The 21,798-nt window shown below is 37.5% G+C and overlaps 2 protein-coding genes across 5 annotated transcripts; both read left to right on the forward strand.

Annotated features, from left to right (window-relative positions):
* Positions 1-655: 655 nt before the first annotated feature.
* fermt3b (FERM domain containing kindlin 3b) lies at positions 656-10,097 on the forward strand. Its single transcript, XM_051649348.1, is given in 15 exon segments — positions 656-830; positions 1,645-1,769; positions 3,126-3,359; positions 3,540-3,656; positions 3,797-3,965; positions 4,048-4,150; positions 4,239-4,346; positions 4,464-4,592; positions 5,396-5,442; positions 5,519-5,643; positions 6,251-6,357; positions 6,525-6,740; positions 6,909-7,033; positions 7,285-7,426; positions 8,689-10,097. Coding segments are annotated over 14 exon segments (1,926 nt in total). The 5' UTR covers positions 656-830; position 1,645; the 3' UTR covers positions 8,869-10,097.
* Positions 10,098-11,224: 1,127 nt separating this feature from the next.
* On the forward strand, positions 11,225-21,752 carry slu7 (SLU7 homolog, splicing factor). Of its 4 annotated transcripts, none has more exons than XM_051649351.1 (16): positions 11,225-11,362; positions 11,685-11,850; positions 12,004-12,157; positions 13,459-13,539; positions 13,746-13,910; positions 16,549-16,617; positions 16,799-16,831; positions 16,973-17,098; positions 18,509-18,606; positions 19,054-19,121; positions 19,269-19,408; positions 19,502-19,663; positions 19,758-19,862; positions 20,878-20,952; positions 21,043-21,162; positions 21,253-21,752. In XM_051649351.1, exons 2-16 carry the CDS (start codon positions 11,702-11,704, stop codon positions 21,430-21,432), a joined length of 1,725 nt encoding a protein of 574 aa, XP_051505311.1. In that variant the 5' UTR covers positions 11,225-11,362; positions 11,685-11,701; the 3' UTR covers positions 21,433-21,752. The 4 variants fall into 4 exon arrangements, with proteins under 4 accessions (XP_051505311.1, XP_051505312.1, XP_051505309.1 ...); XM_051649352.1 differs by having other exon boundaries at positions 11,227-11,362; positions 11,691-11,850; XM_051649349.1 differs by having other exon boundaries at positions 11,240-11,421.
* Positions 21,753-21,798: the final 46 nt, after the last annotated feature.

Raw genomic sequence — 21,798 nt, forward strand, 5'->3', positions numbered from 1 at the left:
TGTAAAAAAATGGTTACATCTATTTAAATAGCTTAACATTGCTACTGTAAGTACAGTTTACAGTTTGTTCATTTAATGCCAAAGCAAATGTAGTTGTTTGCCATTTTTTTTTTTTTTTTTTTTTTTTTTTTTTTTTTGAGTGTATGAGGTCCTATGAACTGCATTAGTTATAATTTAACAAGAATTTTCAAGGTGGGAAAGCTGTGTAAAACAGTTTTAAATGGACTATAGTATGTCACACTCCAGGACACTGATCAGGTCACTGCTTAAAATGTCATGTCAGCTACCATTTATGTTTTTGCATATCCGAATTTAGCATTCTAAAGAAATCTCTTTCTTCCATACATTTTTAACTGATGACCTTTAAAGAAAGAAATCATATGAGTTGCTCAACCTTTCATTATAAGCAAAAGAACAACACATATTTGCAAGACTTGATCACAAGATCTGTGGCACTTTTATCCCACATAATTCTCACAATTTTAAAAAGTACCTTTTATTTATTTTTTATTTTTTTGTGCGAGACAACACCCAGTGAGTGAAACCATGGTCATACACAGTTCCGTTACACGGAAGTTGAGAAAAGAGGAACACCCTTTTTTGTCAGCTCTGACATACAATGTAAAACCACAACTGTCTTTTACATACCAGAGCAGTCTTATGCATATGAGTGTGTGTGTGTGTGTGTGTGTGTGTGTGTGTGTGTGTGTGTGTGTGTGTGTGTGTGTGTGTGTGTGCACGTTTGTGTACCTAACAAAGAGATATATCACCTTATAACTGACAACAAAGGAGGGAGACACTAACAAAAAATCCAGACCAAGACAGAAAAGGTAAGAAAAAAATTTATTTTAACAATTTATAATAATTAATTGACTTTATATAGATCATCAACAATCTGACCTATTAAAAACAGAAATTCTTTATTTATGTAATTCACCCTAAAGTGAACATTCTCTCATTATTTACTTACACACATGTTGTCCGAAACCTTTCTTCTGTGGAACATAAAAGGTGATGTTAGGCAGAATGTTAGCCTCAGTCACCATTTACTTTCATTGCATCTTTTTCCATACAATTAAAGTACTGTAAATAGTAACTTTTTTTCTCCTGATTTAGAAGACATTTATGATAAATGACTGTTTCTAATAATACTGCATCTATTTCAGTTCATCAAATTCATGATGAACTGAATTCAAAATGATCACACACGCCCACACACGGACAAACACACATACACAAAAAACACCCAAATACTGTAAGTCCAGTGGGTGATTAGATGTTTGACCAAAAGAGGAAACGTGGTTCCATGTGATTTGTGTATAAATGGGAACGGGAAAAAAACAGTGAACTTGACTGGGAGCAAAATAGCATGATCACACTCATAGGTTAGATGAAGCATATGTGCACATGTGCTGGTGGTGGGTGTCATGACCAATAACATCAGTATGATCATGCTAACCATGTGATTTAATGCTGCTTATCATGCCTTTGAAAGTTCTAATCTTTATCACATTTTGGATATGTAACATCCTGTTGACTGAGCATAATGTAGATGTAATGCACTAATAAATTGAACTCATGAGCTTCTGCTGTTTCCAAATTCTGTGTTAAAAAAACGTCCCTCCTCTTGGGGCCTTTTGGCAGGATGGCAGCGTGGGACCTTGCAGTCAACGTGGAGGATCTTGGTCCTGATGCCCCACCCCTCAAAATCAGCGTGACATCTGACCTCCACATTGGTGGAGTTATTCTCAAACTAGTTGAGCAGACCAGTGAGTTAAGCTCCAGAAATCAGAAAGAGTTTTCTCTACAAGGAATCTACAATAGATGATGAGTACATGGATGGATGGATGATGAATAGATGGATTGATAGATGATGGATGAGAGATGGATGGATGAATGGCATGAATGGATGGATGGATGTATGATCGAAGGATGGATGACGGATGGATGGATGGCATAGATGGATTTATTGATGGATGGATGATGAATACATGGATGGATGGATGAATGATGATCGATGGATGACGGATGGATGGATGGCATAGATGGATGGATGATGTATGAATAGATGGATGGATGATGAATACATGGATGGATGGATCGATGATGAATAGATGGATGGATAGATGGAGAGATGGATGGATGGATGGATGGATGGATGATGAATAGATGGATGGATGATGAATACATGGATGGATGGATGGATGGATGCATGGATGAATGGATGATGAATAGATGATGGATGAGAGATGGATGGATGGATGGCATGGATGATCGATGTATGTATGGCATGGATGGATGGATGATGTATGTATGGATGGAAGGATGTATATATGGATAATGGATGGATGACAGATGGATGGATGGATGGATTTATTGATGGATGGATGATGAATAGATGGATGGATGGATGGATGGATTGGATGGATGGATGGATGGATGGAGGATGATCGATGGATGACGGATGGATGGATGGATGGATGACATGGATGGATGGATGATGAATAGATGGATGGATAGATGGAGGGATGGATGGATGGATGATGTATGAATGGATGGATGATGAATACATAGATGGATGGATGGATGAATGGATGGATGGATGGATGATGAATACATGGATGGATGGATGGATGGATGGATGATGAACAGATGAATGGATGGATGGATGATTGATGGATGACAGATGGATGGATGGATAGAAGGATGAATGGATGATGGATAGATGATGGATGAATGATGGATGAATGGATGATGAATACATGCATGGATGGATGGATGGATGATGAACAGATGGGTGGATAGATGGAGGGATGGATGGATGATGTATGAATGGATGGATGATGAATACATGGATGGATGGATGGATGGATGAATGGATGATGAATACATGGATGGATGGATGGATGATTAATGGATGACAGATGGATGGATAGAAGGATGAATGGATGATGGATATATGATGGATGAATGATGGATGGATGGATGATGAATACATGCATGGATGGATGGATGGATGATGAATAGATGGATGGATAGATGACAAATGAATGGATGGATGGAGTAATGCAGGGTTTCTTATTCCACATTTAAACTGAAAAATCTTCTTCTGCCCACATCTCTAGAGCTGCAGAAGGACTGGTCTGATCATGGTCTGTGGTGGGAGCAGAAACAGCAGTGGTTGCTCCGGGCAGCCTGGACACTGGACAAGTGTGGGGTCCATGCAGATGCCCGGCTCATCTTCACCCCACAGCACAAGCCTCTGCGACTGGGCTTGCCGAATGGGGCAACACTCATAATGCGAGTCTGTTTCTCCAGTCCTGTGTTTCGCACCGTCATGGGCATTTGCAGGGTTCTTAGTAAGTGAATCTTCGCTGATTTTGGTGGAAGGTTTCAACCCTCAGAGTAAAAAATATGTAATAGCCACAGCAGAAAATTAGTTGTACGTTCCTCATATTCTTGCTTGGATCAAAATCAATACTATGTGTCATGTTAAAAACATTTTAAAATATGTGTGTATTTCACTTTCCCACTTTTAGATATTCGTCGACCGGAGGAGCTCTCTTTGCTTCGTCCTGTTGAGGAGAAAAAGAAAAAGAAAGACAAAGATCCCTCAGAAGAGCTGTATGATCTCACAGATGTGCCTTTAACTGCAGGTTCTCAAATGACACTTAAACTGAGCTTGCTCCAGTTTTAAATAGATAGGCCTAAATATAGTAAGAACAGCAAGCAGTAATATTCATTTATCATTTTATAGAAAGCACTTTAGTGTAAACTTGATTGTATCTGGACACAGGATCTGTTCAAGCTCTTTACAATGGCATGCCGGCTCATTTTGCTGATTCTCCTAAGACTGAGGCTGTGTATAAAATGCTGTCTGTCAGCCTTCCCTCCCCTGCTCCTGAAAACATTGCCAAACTTTACCGGCCGGCCAGTGTGGTGGACAAAACACACATCCACACCAGGTACAGCTGAGAAACAAGCACATACATAAAGACTCAAATATACATTTCTTTCTACATATAAATGCTCTTCTATTTCCCTGAGGTGGTTGGATTCATCTTGTTCACTGATGCAGCAGGGCATACACGAGAATGACAGACTGTGGCTTCGTTTCAAGTACTACACTTTCCATGATATGGATCCAAAGGTATGAGTGTTTGGGTGAAGATGTGTATGTGAAGCAATGCTTCAGAATAAAAAGTTACACTTAAATCATTTTCTCTTTTTTATTCTAGTATGATGCAGTGCGATTGACACAGTTATATGAGCAAGCTCGCTGGGCTATTATCTTGGAGGATATAGACTGCACAGAGGAGGAAATGCTGCTTTTTGGAGCCCTGCAGGTACTGTACAAATCAGAGAAACATCTTATCCATAGATGCCTTTAGTTCTCAAAGCAGATTTACTCTCTCTCTCTCTTTCTCTCTCTCTCTCTCTCTTTGTCTCACTTTCTCTTTCAGTACCACGTAGGACAACTGTCCTTGTCTCAGGACATGTTCTCTTCCCGTCAGGGGATGGATGATTTAGAGTCTGCCCTAAAATCTCTAGAGGTCAAGATGGTGGGAGAGAGCAACAGCACAGACTTGCTGGTGAGAGACAATCAGTCAGTCTGTTACACTAGAACATCATGGTTCCAGTTTAAGGGATAGTTCACCCAAACATGAAAATTCTCTTATCATTTACTCACCCTCATGCCATCCCAGATGAAAATAACTTTATTTATTTTGCTGAACACAAACAACGTTTTTTAGAATAATATCTCAGCTCTGTAGGCCATAAAATGCAAGTGAATGGTGTCCAGAACTTTGTAGCTCCAAAAAGCACATAAAGACATTATAAAGTAATCCATATGTCTGCAGTGGTTTGATTCATATCTTTAGAAGCAATATGATACGTGTGGGTGAGAAATAGAAGTAATTTTTACTATAAATTTCCACTTTCACTTTCACATTTGGACGTACTGTATATGGTTAAAAAAAAAAAAAAAAAAAAAAAAAAAGGGACTTAAATGTTGATCTGGTTCTCACCCACACCTATCATATCACTTAAGAACATATAGATTTAACCACTGGAGTCATATGGATTACTTTTATGCTGACTTGATGTGCTTTTTGGATCTGGTCACCATTCACTTGCATTGTATGTACCTACAGAGCTGAAATATTCTTCTAAAAATCTTCGTTTGTTTTCGTCTGAAGAAAGAAAGTCATACACATCTGGGATGGCATGAGAGTGAGTAAATGATTTGTAATTTTTGGGTGAACTATCCCTTTAATTCCAATTAATAAACTGAACAGAAACAGGGTGTTATCTAAAGACTCAACTCCACAGATGTAGAGACAGACAGACTTTTCTAACTCTAATGTCATTGACATCTCTGATTTTTCCACAGGAAAACATGACTGCTCCAGAGCTGAATGACTATTTGAAAATATTTCGGTAATGCCCTTTTTTGGTTGCATCGTACTCAGTCCTAAGAAAATATTTGTCTCATATCTCATTTTTCCCCCTTTAGGCCTAGGAAACTGACTTTAAAGGGTTACAAGCAATACTGGTGCAACTTTCAGGACACATCAATTTCCTATTATAAGAGTAAAGAAGAACGATATGGAGAGCCCATACAACAACTCAACCTGAAAGGTGAATCTTACTGCCTTACTCATTGTCTAATGTCATAAACATTTTATTTAATTTAATTTTTAATTAAGTTTATTTAATTTTTATTTTATATACAATTTTAATTATAATAAATATATTTAATTAATTATTAATTTAATGAATAATATTTTATATTTAATTTTTTTTATACTTACTATCTTATTATATTGCTTATTATATTCTTTATAATTCTGTCTGATACCCACATTTCACCCTAATGTTGCACTCTCACTGAATGAGAGATACTGATAAAAGTGACAATGTTGTGAAAGAACTGAACATGCTGCATGCAAAAAAAGTTTCAAGCTGAGTAATAAAGTCTCATAGATAGATTGATTAAACACATGCAAATAGAAATTACTTTAATTTGTCTAAAGAAAAGAAGGCAGAAATTAGCTTTAATCCTTTAATAAATTAAAGTCACTGTATTATACTATTGCTGCTGAAGTCAATATTGCATGCAGCTCCCCACAATGTGTATGTGTGACATGTGAATATGCGTTCACACCACTGTGGAAGCTGAAACCAGAGCCGACAACAGCAGTATTGTTAGTCTGTTTGAGCTAAAAACTCATCTACATCTCTCTAGGCTGTGAGGTGGCCCCTGATGTAAATATAGCTGGCCAGAAGTTCTGTATCAAACTACTAATTCCTGCACCAGAAGGCATGAATGAAATCTACCTATGATGTAAAAATGTGAGTGACTCTACATAACTTTCAGTTGCCATGCTGCACAATTACTGTATGTAAGGAATAATGACCGTCCAGAGAGCTATGCAATAAGTGGAAATAATGACTAGTCTGAACACTTGAAAGATTTAAAAATACATTTAATTAGATTCCCACCTTCCTAACCTTTTAAGGAGAAGCAATACTCTCAGTGGATGGCAGCCTGTAAACTGGCCTCCAAAGGTGTGACGCTGTTGGACAGCTCATATCAAAGTGAAGTGGAGAACATCCAGACCTTCCTCTCCATGCAGCGGTCCAACGCATCAGCTCCAGCCTCACAAACAGATGACAGTATCAACCCACACAGCCTTGTCTCGCCAAGATACCATAAGAAATATAAGCCCAAACAGGTACAGAGACCATGGAAGTTGACTTTGTGATTGCCATTCAATTCTCTTATCACAATTTCATTCATTGTACTCGTTGAATTTCGATGTGATTAATCCTGAATGTGTCATAGGTTTTCTCCAAGCTTTTAAAATAATTACTGCAACCTCACCTCTTCTCCTTCTTTTCAGTTAACCCCTCGTATCCTGGAGGCTTATCAGAATGTTGCCCAGCTCTCCTTGACATCTGCCATCTTAAAGTTTCTGCAGATCTGGCAAGCTCTTCCTGACTTCGGAATTTCCTACTTCATGGTCAGGTGAATGGACTGTGGATTGTATAAGAAAACACGGTCAGCCCATGATTACGTGCCTTTTTTTATGTACATCATGTATAAACTTTTATTCAATGCAAATGATGAATATGGAGATGCCATTAAAGGATAGACCTACTGTGCATCGTGTTGATACATTCATGATGCTCTGTTGTGTAAGGGAAAATAAAAGTTTTCTTTTATAAAAGTCGGCTAAGGTGATCCAGTTTATTTCCATTCTCTATGTCTTTTCTCAGGTTCAAAGGAAGTCGTAAGGATGAAGTTCTGGGCATCGCTAACAACCGTTTGATCCGTATAGATCTTGGAGTCGGAGATGTGGTAAAGACATGGCGCTACAATAACATGAGACAGTGGAATGTTAATTGGGACATACGACAGGTAGGTTTCAATAAATCCCTTGATCAATTGACATTTAATAAAGGAACCTTCCTTCTTGCCCTGTATTGTGTAAGGTCCAAAAGTCTGTGACCACATTGCAAATCTGGGATTTTTTTAAATGTTTTGCCATTTAAACTTGGAAAGAGGTAAGAAACATGGAAATAGTTTTAGTATTTTTAAAATTTAACACCAAAGGAAAGTTATCGACAGTTTTCCTGACCAACCAGCGATGTCGCCATGATTATTCTAATTGCTGCTGGACTGTTTTCTGGTTCTGGTCTTTAGAAGCAATGTAAACACTATCAATACGAGTGTTCCAGATGGAAAACAACAACTGTTTTAAGTGTTAATTGTAGTAAACATGAGTTCAGGCTCAACTTGTGCAGTTGTTGGCTGTCATAACTCAAATCTTTTTAAGATATTAAAGGAACAGTTCAACTGAAAAATGAAAATTCCTCATTTACTCACCCTCATGCCATCCAAGATGTGTATGATTTTCTTTCTTCAGCAGAACACAAATGAAAATTTTTAGAAGAATATCTCAGCTCTATAGGTCGATACAATACAAGTGAATGGTGAGCAAAACTTTGAAGCTCCAAAAAGCACATAAAGGCAGCATAAAAGTAATCCATACGACTCCAGTGGTTTAATCAATGTCTTCAGAAGCAATTCAATCAGTTTTGGGTGAGAACAGACCAAAATATAACTTATCTGACATCTGCAGTCTCCTTGGTGATAATGATTACAAGCATGATTACACTTCCTAGTGCTTGATGCATGTGCAGAGCGCTAGATGGTGATAGGAAGTGTAATCAAGCTTGTAATCATGATCACCGAGAAGACTGCTGATGTCAAGATTTATAGTGAAAAAGGAGTTATATTTTGGTCTGTTCTCACCCAAAACCAATTGGATCACTTCAGAAGACATTGATTAAACCACTGAAGTTTTATTAATTACTTTTATGCTGCCTTTATGTGCTTTTGGAGCTTAACATTTTTGTTCACCATTCACTTGCATTGTCTGGACAAACAGAGCTGAGATATTTTTCTAAAAATCTTTGTTTGGGTTGTGACATTGACCATTAACAACTTTGAACAACTTTTGGATGTAATGCCAGAAGATTTTCACTGGTGGACTCAGACTTTTGCATCCCACTGTATGTGCTAATACCAACAGATCAATGAAACATATTGTGTAATACACTGGTTTCATTTCATATAGTTCAAGTGATCTGTGCTCAACACCTGTCTCTCTATTCAAGGTGGCGATTGAATTCGATGGGAATATTAATATTGCATTCGGCTGTGTGAATGCTGACTGTAAGGTTGTGCATGAGTACATTGGAGGATATATCTTCATGTCCACGCGCTCTCAAGTACAAAGCAACACGCTGAACGAAGAGCTGTTCCACAAACTCACCGGCGGCCATGGGGCTCTCTGAGCACATAGGCTCGACTTACAGAAAAAACATGACTGAAGCTATGGAGGAAACTGATAAGAATACAGTCTTAGAACTGCACAGCAACTGTACACTTTGTTTAACTTGTTTTAAACTATGAGTAATCATGCATTTAGTGATTAATCTAAAATCTGTTGCTTAACTGTCTCACACCTTGTAAACAACAAATGTCACTAGTGTTAGCAAACTAAATTCACATTTGCTGAGTATAAATCTCATCAAACCATATATATGACTTAGATCTGCCTAACAGGAAAAAAATTACTAAATGAACAGTTCACAGTTGTAAATGTAATGAATTTTTGTCATAAAAATGTCATTGCACTTGTCATCATAAATATGTCTGCCATATCATTTGAGTAACAGTTCAGGAAACCACTGCTTATCATTGGCCGACCAGGTCTATTGGCCAGCAGTCTCCAAAACACAATTTCTTATTTCTGTTACTGTAACTAGACCATAATCTGCCAGTGTTATTTTCATAGTCATGATGGGTGGGACAGCTTTGTAATGACTCACTGAGTTAACAAAGTGTCATCTCTGCAGTTTTGTCTGTTTGTCTAGTTTTACCAAGTTTTCTAAAGACTATCTCTACCAGTTTCATTTCATTATTTTGTGTCAATGTTGAGTTCCACAGGCTTGCTGGTTGTCCAACAGTCCACTCAAGACAAGTGATAAAGCTGTACACAAAATGTTCTCTACCAGCTATTACAATTTCACAAGAAAGAAAGAAAGAAAGAAAGAAAGCTCAATATTCTACTGAAAATATGTGAATGTTTCAAAGGACCGCATTTCTACTATTTATTTATTTATTTAATTGTTTTGTAGATGAGGTTGTTTCCAGGCACTTTTTTAAGATAAGGGCTTTTGTTTATCAGTATATACAGCCAAGTTTTGATGGAAGTGTATTTCAATTAACCATTCAATTCAAATAAAATAGCATCATGTTTTATATATCGCCCTAATACTGCCTTTTCATATAATGTCAAAATAGACTTAAAGCAGAAACACTGTGTGAAATATGTTTAACTTCCTCAAACAAAGGTTTCTAAAACAACACCTAACACTTCTAGTTCTGTGAGGGTCCACTAACCCTGAAACGGACTTTGGTTTTGCCAGAGATTATTTCGCAGAGACGGGCCACTTCTATTAAAATGAATGGGAGAAATTGGAACGGTCAACAGATGTAGAAAGGAAGTCTCGCCTTACAGGTAAAAGAGCCAATCACCTTTTAGATACAGACATCGCCTGTCAATAAACTTGAGAACGTGCATGCGCATTAGCTAGACAAACTGGGAACATTTTCAAAGATGGCTGCTGAGTGGACTGACTTGCTAAAAAGACTTTTGTTTTGCCCAATTTGACCAAAATCCCTTTCAAGCAAGTCAGTCCATTCGGCGGCCATTTTTGGATCACTCTCGGGCAGGCTGGGCAGCTATTTTTCTTTGTAAACAAGTGGCATACAAGTTCCAAGGAAAAGACAGAAATTTCCAAAATGGCTGATCAAGATTATGATCAAAGAACATACTTAAAATCAGCAGTAAAATCTGACAACACTGGTATCATAAATTGTGCTTCTTTAGCTAAGATCACGCTAAAAATATAAATAAAATAAAAAATCAGACTGGTTCAGCTAATGTGCATGTGAATATCTAATCTCTATAGGTCCATACAACGCAAGTGAATGGTGATTAGGCCTTCGAAGCTCCAAAAAGCAGATAAAGTCAGCATAAACAAAATCCACAAGACTCCAGTGGATTAATCAATGTCGTCTGAAGCGCTCCAGTTGAATTTGGGTGAGAATAGACCAAAATATAACTCCTTTTTCACTGTACATCTTGACAGCAGCCTCCTAGGCGATCATGATTTCAAGCTCGATTACACTTCCTATAGCGCCATCAAGAGCTCAGCAGATACGTCAAGCACTAGGAAGCGTAATCAAGCTTGAAATCATGATCGTGCCTAGAGACTGCAATGGCAAGATATACAGTTGAGAAGGAGTTATATTTTGGTCTGTTCCTGCCCAAAACCAATTGGATCGCTTCAGAAGACATTGATGAAAATACTGGAGTTTTATGGATTACTTTTATGCTGCTTTTATATGCTTTTTGGAGCTTCAAAGTTCTAGCCACCATTCACTTGCATTGTATGGACCTACAGAGCTGAACTATTCTTCTAAAAATCTTTGTTTGTGTTCAGCAGAAGAAAGAAAGTCATACACACCTGGGATGGCATGAGGGTGAGTAAATGATGATAATTTTTATTTTTAGGTGAACTAAAGGTGATTTGCTAAAATTTGTATCATTCATTTTAATACCAGCGGTTTGTCTCCGCTAAACTGTCTCCAGTCCAGCTGGGGCGATACACTGTCAGACGCACTAAACAGATGCAGTACCTCAGCGAGGAAGACAGACGTCATCCGGAAGTGCGTGTGACACGCTTATAAACAACTAGACAGCACTCTACCGATCACGCAGTAACACATTTTACATTGTTTATCCTTTTAGTGGATTTCACAGGACTGCAGATAAATCGGTGATAATATAAAGATTTCAGAACTTGACGCATAACCGATACTGTTGTTTAATTTAAAGCGATATTTATATCGTATGCTGCCTGAAGTAGCATATAGCTAATTCACTAAATGAATGCTTTATGTTTGTGATATATTCTGTTTATAACATTTGATTCAAAGAGTTATCTTGTAATTGACCGTGTTAGTGCCTGACAGCACAAAGAGAGCTGTAGTTGATATTAGATGTTCATCTTGGTTTATTACTACAACTAATAATATACAGTTGCAGGTAAAGAGATCATGTCGATGGAGGAGAGTAAAGGATCGGAGGGGATCGTGGACCTCGAAGAGCCGAAGAAAATGACTCGAGAGGACTGGAGGAAGAAGAAGGAGCTGGAAGAACAGAGAAAATTGGGAAACGCTCCAGCTGAGGTCGACGAGGAGGGAAAGTATGTTGATCTGAATTGAATATAACATATGATCATGATGCGTTGAACTACAATTGTAAATTATAGTTAGAAAATTTATGAATGTGTTAGATGGTATAAATAACTCTAAACCTTTGTCATAACTTAATTCTGTTCATAATATTTTGTTACCAGGGATATCAACCCTCATATTCCCCAGTACATCTCATCTGTCCCGTGGTACATCGACCCCTCGAAGAGACCCACCCTCAAGCATCAGAGGCCTCAGGAAGAGAACCAGAAACAATTTACACCCATTGGAGAATGGTACAAAAGAGGTGTACAAGAAGTAAGCAACCCCCTTCTCACAAAAACACATACAGTTGTGCTCAAAAGTTTGCATACCCTGGCAGAAATTGTGAAATTTTGGCATTGATTTTGAAAATATGACTGATCATGCAAAAAAACTGTCTTTTATTTAAGGATAGTGATCATATAAAGCCATTTATTATCACATAGTTATTTGGCTCCTTTTTAAATCATAATGATAACAGAAATCACCCAAATGGCCCTGATCAGAAGTTTACATACCCTTGAATGTTTGGCCTTGTTACAGACACACAAGGTGACACACACAGGTTTAAATGGCAATTAAAGGTTAATTTCCTACACCTGTGGCTTTTTAAATTGCAATTAGTGTCTGTGTATAAATAGTCAATGAGTTTGTTAGCTCTCACATGGATGCACTGAGCAGGCTAGATACTGAGCCATGGGGAGCAGAAAAGAACTGTCAAAAGACAAGTGTATGTAAACTTTTGTTCAGGGCCATTTGGGTGATTTTTGTTATCATTATGATTTAAAAAGGAGCCAAACAAATATGTGATAATAAATGACTTCATATGATCACTAAAAAAAAAGTGATCTTCAATTGTTCCGGGTTGAAAACGTAATTTTTTTTTAATTCTGGGAACTTGTTATAACCTGTTAATTTTGTTACGATAATTTTTCATGAATCCAAAAGCCAAAGGGTTTATCACAGTATTATTTTGGATTAAACTACTTCATGTTGCCCGTAAAAATGAAACGTGCTTTGATCCTGAAACTAAACTGCTGCAACACACATTTCTTTGCCTAATTGCCCATCTGTAAATCAAGGCCTTTTTTTAACAATTATGTATAATACTGTACATGCACGGCTAATCCAGATACAAGGAAAACATTATTAGAGGTGCATTAATACAGATTTGATGCTGCCAGGTTTTGATTGAGAAGCAGATCTGTAAATAAATTATACTTAACTGTTAATTAACTGCTTATGATTTCTATGCTGATAAATCCACCACACAGGAAAAAAAATAATTGCTTATTTTCACTTATTTTGGTGAGGCAAGTGGCTTAATTTGGGCTTGTTTTTCCAGAAGATGTTGCTATTTCACCCACCCCTGAGTACTGTCATTTTAAAAAGAACCGTTCTTTTATTTTGTTCTAACCGGTTACCATTTGGAAAGGAGGCTGCAGAACTTCTGAACCGGAATGGAAAAATACAGTTTTTGCTCAGAACGAACCGAAATGAAAAACATTTCATTTTTAGTCCCTGATTGTAAGTGTGATTAAGTTTCTGAAAGAGTGATTTGTGTTCCTCTCAACTAGAAATCAGTAAGCACGAAATTCAGAAAAGGCGCATGTGAAAACTGTGGTGCCATGACACATAAAAAGAAGGACTGCATGGAGGTAAATTTCAACACAAAATCCTTGTTTTTATGGTGTTATTTATTTGTTAAAGGATATGTAGGTAATGTTCTTATGTAACATTATAATCTGGACTAAATCAAGATTATAATGTGCATTATTTGTTCATCATGCTTTCTGCATTGGGTCAGAGAATGAGGCTGCAGAATATAGGATAGTGATATAATGTTTGCCATCCCCATCCACAGAGACCCAGAAAGGTTGGGGCAAAGTTTTCAGGCACAGCCTTTGCCCCAGATGAACACCAACAGATTCAGCTCTCAATGGATTATGATGGAAAGAGAGACCGCTGGAATGGGTATGACCCTGATGATCACATGCGCATTGTAGAGGAGTATTCAAAAGTTGATCTGGTAAGTTATGTTGTTGTTTTTTGTTTTGTTTTTTGTGCGTGTGCATATTGTATTTTTCCTTAGGCATGCTCATTAACAGAGCACCTGTTGTCACTTCAAAACCATGCTGGAAGATTGGAACTCAGATTCTTGCAACTTGGCTGCCCTGAAATTGAACAGAAAGTGGGGAAAGCTAAGAAAACGTCAAAGAAACATGGTTGTAGAAGTGGCGTTCAAGCGAGGCTACAAAGACACTGTTCCAGATATCCCCTGCTATTAATAGCACTTCCTAATGTACGATCACTCAAGAAGGTGGAAGAATTATCAGCAAGATTAAAGTTTGATGAGGATTTTAAAAGAAGTAACTTAATATGCTGTACAGAGACATGGCTCAAAGAAGAGTCTGAAGTTGCTCTTCTTGGATTTTCTACAATTAGAGCAGACCACGACAAAAGCAAATCATGCACCCCCAACTACGAATTACTCTTGATCTCCTTCAGACCATTTTATTCGCCAAGAGAATTTGGTCAGATTACAATTATTCTGACATGCATACTGAGACCAAATTATGAGGAGGCAGCTGGCAAGATAAGTGAGAGTTTCAACAACATACACTCACGCTCTATTGACCAACCTGTGTTCATCCTAGCAGACTTAATTTCCTGTTTGAAGATTAAACAGTTGAAACCTGTAGTCAAGGAAATTCACCAGCATGCAATGAGAGGCTGAGATATTGCTTTGATAATATGAACTGGGATATTTTCTTTGATAATGGTGTGAACACAAATGAACTAACAGAGGCGATCACGTCATACTTTACAATTTGCAAAAACAATGTTACAAGCACAATAGTCATTAAGATATATCCAGATAACAAAGCATGGGCCACAAAAGAAATGAAGAGATGTCTCAGATGTGAATTGAGGGCGATTATGAAGAGATCCAGACAGCACCACAGAGTTAAGATGGAAAAACAGGTCAATACTGGCAATGCTCAAAAGCTTGAGACAGTTTAAATGTCATAATTGGCAGAGATGTGAAGAAATAGCAAGGCTTTCCTGTGGATAACATCACTTTTCCAATGAACTGAACCAGTTTTGTAGCAGATTTGATACAGATGATCACAGTGTGGCTATTGACAATGTATGCACCCTGGTTAAAAACTGGGATCCTATTACCTTTTAAGGAAGTTGAACAGCTTTCATGTGAGAGGTTCAAAAGGTTCTGAAAATGGTTTATACAAGTCTTGTAGAGTGTATCATCATGAGGTTTAACATTAGGCTACAAGTTGGTATGGAAATCTAGGGGCCAGGAACAAGAACAAATGAACAACAATGAATATGGCAAGTAAAATCATTGGAAAACCTTAGAGAAAGATGTCTGAGGTATACATAATATAGATTAGAAGAAAAGCAACATAGATAGTGAATGATCCATCACACCCCCTGTTTAATTCATTTGAAAAAAACAATAAAAAATTGCTCTCACTAAGAATATTTTAAAGAGATCTTTTATTCGGGGGCCTGGGTAGCTCAAAGAGTATTGACGCTGACTACCACCCCTGGAGTCGCGAGTTCGAATCCAGGGCGTGCTGAGTGACTCCAGCCAGGCCTCCTAAGCAACCAAATTGGCCCGGGTTGCTAGGGAGGGTAGAGTCACATGGGGTAACCTCCTCGTGGTCGCTATAATGTGGTTCTCGCTCTGGGTGGGGCACGTGGTGAGTTGTGCGTGGATGTCGCGGAGAATGGTGTGAAGCCTCAATGCGCTATGTCTCCGCGGTAGCGCGCTCAACAAGCTTTGTGATAAGATGCGCAGATTGACTGTCTCAGACGCGGAGGCAACTGAGATTCGTCCTCCGCCACCCGGATTGAGGCGAGGATTTAGAGTGCATTGGGAATTGGGCATGCCAAATTGGGGAGAAAAAAGAGATATTTTTCTGTCTTCTATTATTATATTGAACAAATATTTTGTGTGTCGTGAATCTTAGTTTATTTACATTTTAGTTGGAATCTTATTAGTTTGTTTATGCTATTGATTTGTTACCTATTGTAAATTAAATCTATTGATTTATTACGGTTTACTGAATCTTGTTTTACTGTTGTTTGGGGTACATGGCAGAGTATTGAGTGTGAATATTTGGATATCCTGATATTTATTTGGTCCTCGCCTGTATGTTATTCTAGTGAGTGGTAGGGATGGGCATTTCGAGTAGTTTTGTAAGTTGAGCACTCTAATTAAAAATCGAGTAATTGATTACTTGAAATTTAGAATTGAATTTCAGCCTTCAACTTTTGAATCTGATTTTCTTATGAAGAAATTTGCACTTTGCAAACAGCCAGATCTAGAAAAAACAAGCGTTTGTACTCACACGTAGAAACATACTTTCCAAGTCTTCTGAAGTAATACAATAAATAATGGCAGATTTTCCTTTTTGGGAGAACTAATGGCAAGAGTTGGGTGACAGAAGCACTTCAATGTTGCCCACGGCATGCAAAATCAAATTGCAATATTCGAGTGGTGTTTTTACTAGTCAAATATTTAAAGCTGAATGAGTACTCGATTAATCGATTACTTGTGCACATCCCTAGTGAGTGGACAGCAAAGATTCAAATAAATAGTTAAATGATTTACATATCTCATTTGATTTGATTTCTCACAGGCAAAGCGTACCCTCAAAGCTCAGAAGCTGCAGGAGGAGTTGGCATCTGGAAAACTAATGGATCAAGCGGTAAGTACTCTCATTCGAATATATTTCTCTTTCAAGGGGAATGTTTCCACACTCCTCTGATAACTGTATTAAGTGATTGTTATTACAAATGACAACGTACCATATGAAAATGTAACCATGTATCTAACTTTGTATTTGACATAATAACAAATTAATAAAGTACTTTTTGTCTTGCTTTTAGAACTCAAGGAAGCATATTGATGATGACGCACAGGTACATTTTTTATATGGTCAGAGCATGCATTTACACCATAATAAAACTGTTCAATGAACACAAAGGACTGCTTCACTAAGATTTAAATAGAGCTGATGCCACTTTTCTCACTTAAACTCTGATTTCTCTTGCCCTGTTTAGGAGCACAGCAGTGAAGATGAGGACGAGGACAAATATGTTGATGACTTTGACATGCCTGGACAAAACTTTGACTCCAAGAGACGTATTACAGTTAGAAACCTGAGAATCCGAGAGGACATTGCTAAGGTAAAAATGTTAGCTCTAAATATAACTGGACAGTTGGCAAACAGATGCATGTTAACCCTTTAAGCTCTGATGGTGTTTTTAAAGATTTCCTGTTTCAGTGGCTTACCCAAAATGAAAGCCTTGTAACTAAAAAAAAAAAAAAAAAAGTGTTTGTAAAGAGAACTTTTCAAATTTTTTAATGATATAGATTATAAATTCTGGTGAAGAGAAAAGAAAAAAAAACGAGCCAAATATGTACTTTTTTTTCCCTTATTTTTCTGATTTGACATTATCTCTGTGTGTAAACGAGGTAGCTCAGAAAAAATGCTTTTGTTTTTGTTCCCAATCATGTTGACTGTACAATTTTGAGTTGATACAACAAAGCAATCAAAAGTTATAGCATTACAAAAATAATTTATCATAGGGTACAAAAACGATGTGTCCAGAAGCCTCTCCAAACAAATAAAATATAATAATTGTACAAAAGAACTAACTACACGTGCAAACACAATGACTAAAGGTTTGCATAGCAGGCAGACATGATTTTAATAATAAGATTTCACAGAATGAGTGCCATTTGACTCAATCAGTCTGCATCGAGTCTGTGTCATGTACTTGGCGCCATCTCCTGGTGGCCATATGTAAGTCACCAATCACATGTCTCTCTGCCCAAATATGGATGATTTTTGCACCGATCTGAACCCAATCCGATTGGTTTAGCGTTCCATGATGCTACATCATTTCCGATGACGTCATCTGATCCAGGAAAGCTAACGTTTTTTCAGATTGCAAGATGCCAGATAGCCAGATGCTGTGTGCACATTGTGCTTCATGTCAACTATCTATTGATCTATGCATCCGATTACCTTGTGTGTGGGCTCATTTGAAAGATAATCGCTGCCTCTAAGGAATGGTATGTGATATTTTATTCTGTTTATTTTTCGTGAAGTTGTAAGCGAAAACGCGGCATATGAGCAACACCTGTTTGCTATGTTTTTGTCTGGGAGTAAAACAACAATACAATATACAATAATATGTACTGTGAAATATTTATAATACATTTTCAAAATGGATCACTTCTGATTTGTCTGCAGATTTCAAAGCACTTGTTCAGTTTTGGTCACAATGCCTACATGCATTGTAAAGTACAGATTCTAAGCTTTAAAACGATACCTATTTTGTGTTGGTCAAGACTGAAGTTATTAATATTTTGACGGCCCTTCCGAACTTAAAGGGTTAATTAAGGTCAGGACACTGCTTGGTTTGAGGCAAAAAAAAAGTTGCACTTCAATAATTACGTTTTATCCCTTAACTGTGATTAAGAAAGTAAATCGAAATCGAATGATTAGTAGTAGTATAGGAGTACACATGACATGAGTATTTCAAAAAGTGCTCCATCATGTTTTTCCAAATGCGGTCTTTATTCTACAGTACCTACGAAATTTGGATCCAAATTCAGCCTACTACGACCCCAAGACTCGAGCCATGAGGGAAAACCCATATTCTAATGCTGGCAAGAATCCAGAAGAGTAAGTTATTTCTCAAGAGATTGCTTCATTTCCTGTGCATGTAATCAAGGGAAATGCTTCAAGTTGTTAATTGCTGTTTGTCTATTTGAATCTGAATTAAATGTCTTAATAGTGGGCAAGAACATACATTTTATGTTAGGCATGTGGGCTGAATCTGTGAAAGCTTGCAGATTCAGTCCTAAATAACTACCCCTGCTATATCACTATTGTACAAACTTTGTAGGTAATTTAGCAATGCACTTAACCGCATTTAAAGTTGCTCCTGTGGGGTTGTCACAGCAAGAACAAGAAAAGTCATGTAATGGGAGACATGCATCAAATTCTTTGATATGCATCTGTTCATAAACACGTCCCAATTCCATCCAATCTTTGCACATTTTAAATGAGTCTGTTCCCAGTAGTTGTTTCTCTTGTCTATCTTCAAACTGATGTGTTTGGTTTTGTTAGGGTGGGCTACGCTGGAGACAACTTTGTGCGCTATTCTGGAGACACCATCTCCATGGCCCAGACACAACGTGAGTATCTCATTTTGTGCCCTGATACATAAATTCTTCTTTGCTTGATGTGACGTATAGGCTCCATTGCTTTAAGAACACATTTAATGCAAGCAGACAATGTCAGTGCCTCTTCTTCCAACATTGTTTTGTGTGTCTCCTCCGCAGTCTTTGCTTGGGAAGCGTATGAGAAGGGATCTGAAGTTCACCTCCAGGCAGATCCAACCAAACTGGAGCTGCTGCATCAGTCCTACAGAGTCAAAAAGGATGAATTCAAAGAGAAACAGAAAGAGAGCATCTTGGAAAGGGTATAGTCCTTAAACTCCCTTCTTTAACCACTGAAATAGCCATATTTCCCCCTGCTTGGTGCATTAATGGTGTAATGTCACTCCTTGTTGCAGTATGGTGGTCAGGAACACTTGGATGCCCCTCCACGAGAACTTCTGCTAGCTCAGACAGAGGAGTATGTTGAGTATTCGCGTCACGGTGCAGTGTTGAAGGGACAGGAGAAAGCTGTGGCCTGCTCTAAGTATGAGGAGGATGTGCTCATTAATAACCACACGGTAGGTCTGGTTATCTGGCAATATTGAAAATGCTCAGTGTTCATAATTTTGTTATATGAAAGGTTAAGATATTTTTCCTTTTGGCTTTTTGCAGTGTATCTGGGGATCATACTGGAAAGATGGCTATTGGGGTTACAAATGCTGCCACTCGATGGTGAAGCAAAGTTACTGTACAGGGGAAGCTGGAAAGAAAGTATCAGTGAGTATTAAATGCAGTTTCTAGAAATGGAAACGTCCCCTGTGGTTTTGGAAAGTCTTGCACTGGATCAGCATTTAACCCTCCTATTCTGATCAGCTAGGGCCGCTTTGCTGTTTGCTTTAATTTTTGACCAGACACAGTACATGTGTAACTTTTTTTTCTTTTTTAAGAAATGATAACTTTCTTCTTCCCTGAAGTCAAAACAATAAAATTATACACTTCTTTTGGGATTTTATATTTTTTAGATCTTATTAACATACACATTTCTCGATTACGCCATTCATTTTCATATGCAAAATAGCAAATTTATGTAACTTCACTACAGTAAAAACCTAGTTGAAACATGAAGAAATTATGAGAATGTGTCCTGTATTGAGGGCAGATTGCTGCCATCTGGTGAAAAAAGAAAAATGACATGACTTGAAAATCATGTTATGACAATAATAGCCTGTAGATGCTCTGTGCAGTGTTCTGTGCAGCCACATAATGTGTACTAATTGGAAGTTATGCATTTAAATATATATTTATACATTATCAAGCTATTATTTGTCAAAGTTTAGCATTTGTTTTTTTTGTTTTGTTTTTAACTGTTTGAAGTGTCAGTTTTTGCAACAATGTCACATTATGCTTACAGTCATACCTGACCTGGTGTTACAAAGAGAAGACATAGACTAATCATTTTGTTACCAATCATTTATTTCAAACATCAAAATTGAATAAAGTAAAATAATAATAAGGTCAAGAAAATGAACAGCAATTGACTGAAGATTCAATTAGTGTATAAAACAGAAGACTGTGTTTGTTGTTCAAAAATGTTTTGTGTGTGTTTGGATTTCTAGTGGAGAAAAAGCCACAAAGTCTTGTACCGCTCAGATAAACAAAACCATATTATTACATATGAAAAATTGATTTTGGTCAAAAATGACCGAACAGAATAGGAAGGTTCTAGAGGTTTTGAACAGGGCTTCCTCAAGCAAAAGACCATAATAAAATGTGTTTGTTTCTGTTTTATCAGAATAATTCATGTATTCCATTTGAAGAGTATGTAGAGGAGGCCGAAAAGAATGAAGAGCCAAAGACCCTTCTACAGGTACATTAAAAGCCTTCCTCTCTTTATGACATCATTTTCATGTAAAAATATTGTTTGAATTGCTTGTTTAACTGGAATTTTTTGTCACAGATGCACCAGGAAAAGATGAAAGACAAGAAAAAGAAGAAAAAGAGCAAGAAGCATAGCAGCAAAGATACTGACAGCAGTGATGAGGAGGATGAAGCAAAGAAGAAAGAGAAGCTGAAGAAGGTGGGCTGTATCCTCTTCGTTGCAGACACATGTTCTATATTTGCTCTATAAAGCCCATTGTAAAGGAAAATAATGTGTATTTGTGTGCAGGCATTGAGTGCGGAGGAGCAGAGGCTGAAGCAGGTGGCTGAACTGATGCAGGTGGACGAAAGGAAGCGGCCGTACAACAGCCTTAAGGAAGTCCGTGAACCTACAGAGGAGGAGATGGAAGCTTTCCGCATGAAACGTTACCGTGCTGACGACCCTATGGCTCCTTTCCTGGGGAAGTAAATGTATTAGTCTATAGACCCTATAGACTTGTCACAAACCACGGAAACATCATAGTCTTATTTAGAGATCTGTCATTGTTATTTTCAAACTAAATATAAAACATGTACCATATGTGTTTTAGACCAGATTTGCAAATCTTTTCACTTTGTATGAAGTAAAAAATCTGTTTTGTGATTTTGATTTGGTCATAGTAGTAAATCAGATGTTTACTTTCTGAATTTAAGAATCATTTGTGTGGTTTCTCTTTTGACAGTACATGATCAAGCATCGTTTTATTAGTCTTGTAAATATGAAGTGCCCAATAAATTACAAATGGGTTACACTTGAGTCATCTGTCTTTATTTAATAAATGTTTTCCATCCTCCT

Source organism: Myxocyprinus asiaticus, chromosome 22 (genome assembly GCF_019703515.2).
Source record: "Myxocyprinus asiaticus isolate MX2 ecotype Aquarium Trade chromosome 22, UBuf_Myxa_2, whole genome shotgun sequence".
In the NCBI taxonomy this organism is placed as follows: Eukaryota; Metazoa; Chordata; class Actinopteri; order Cypriniformes; family Catostomidae; genus Myxocyprinus; species Myxocyprinus asiaticus.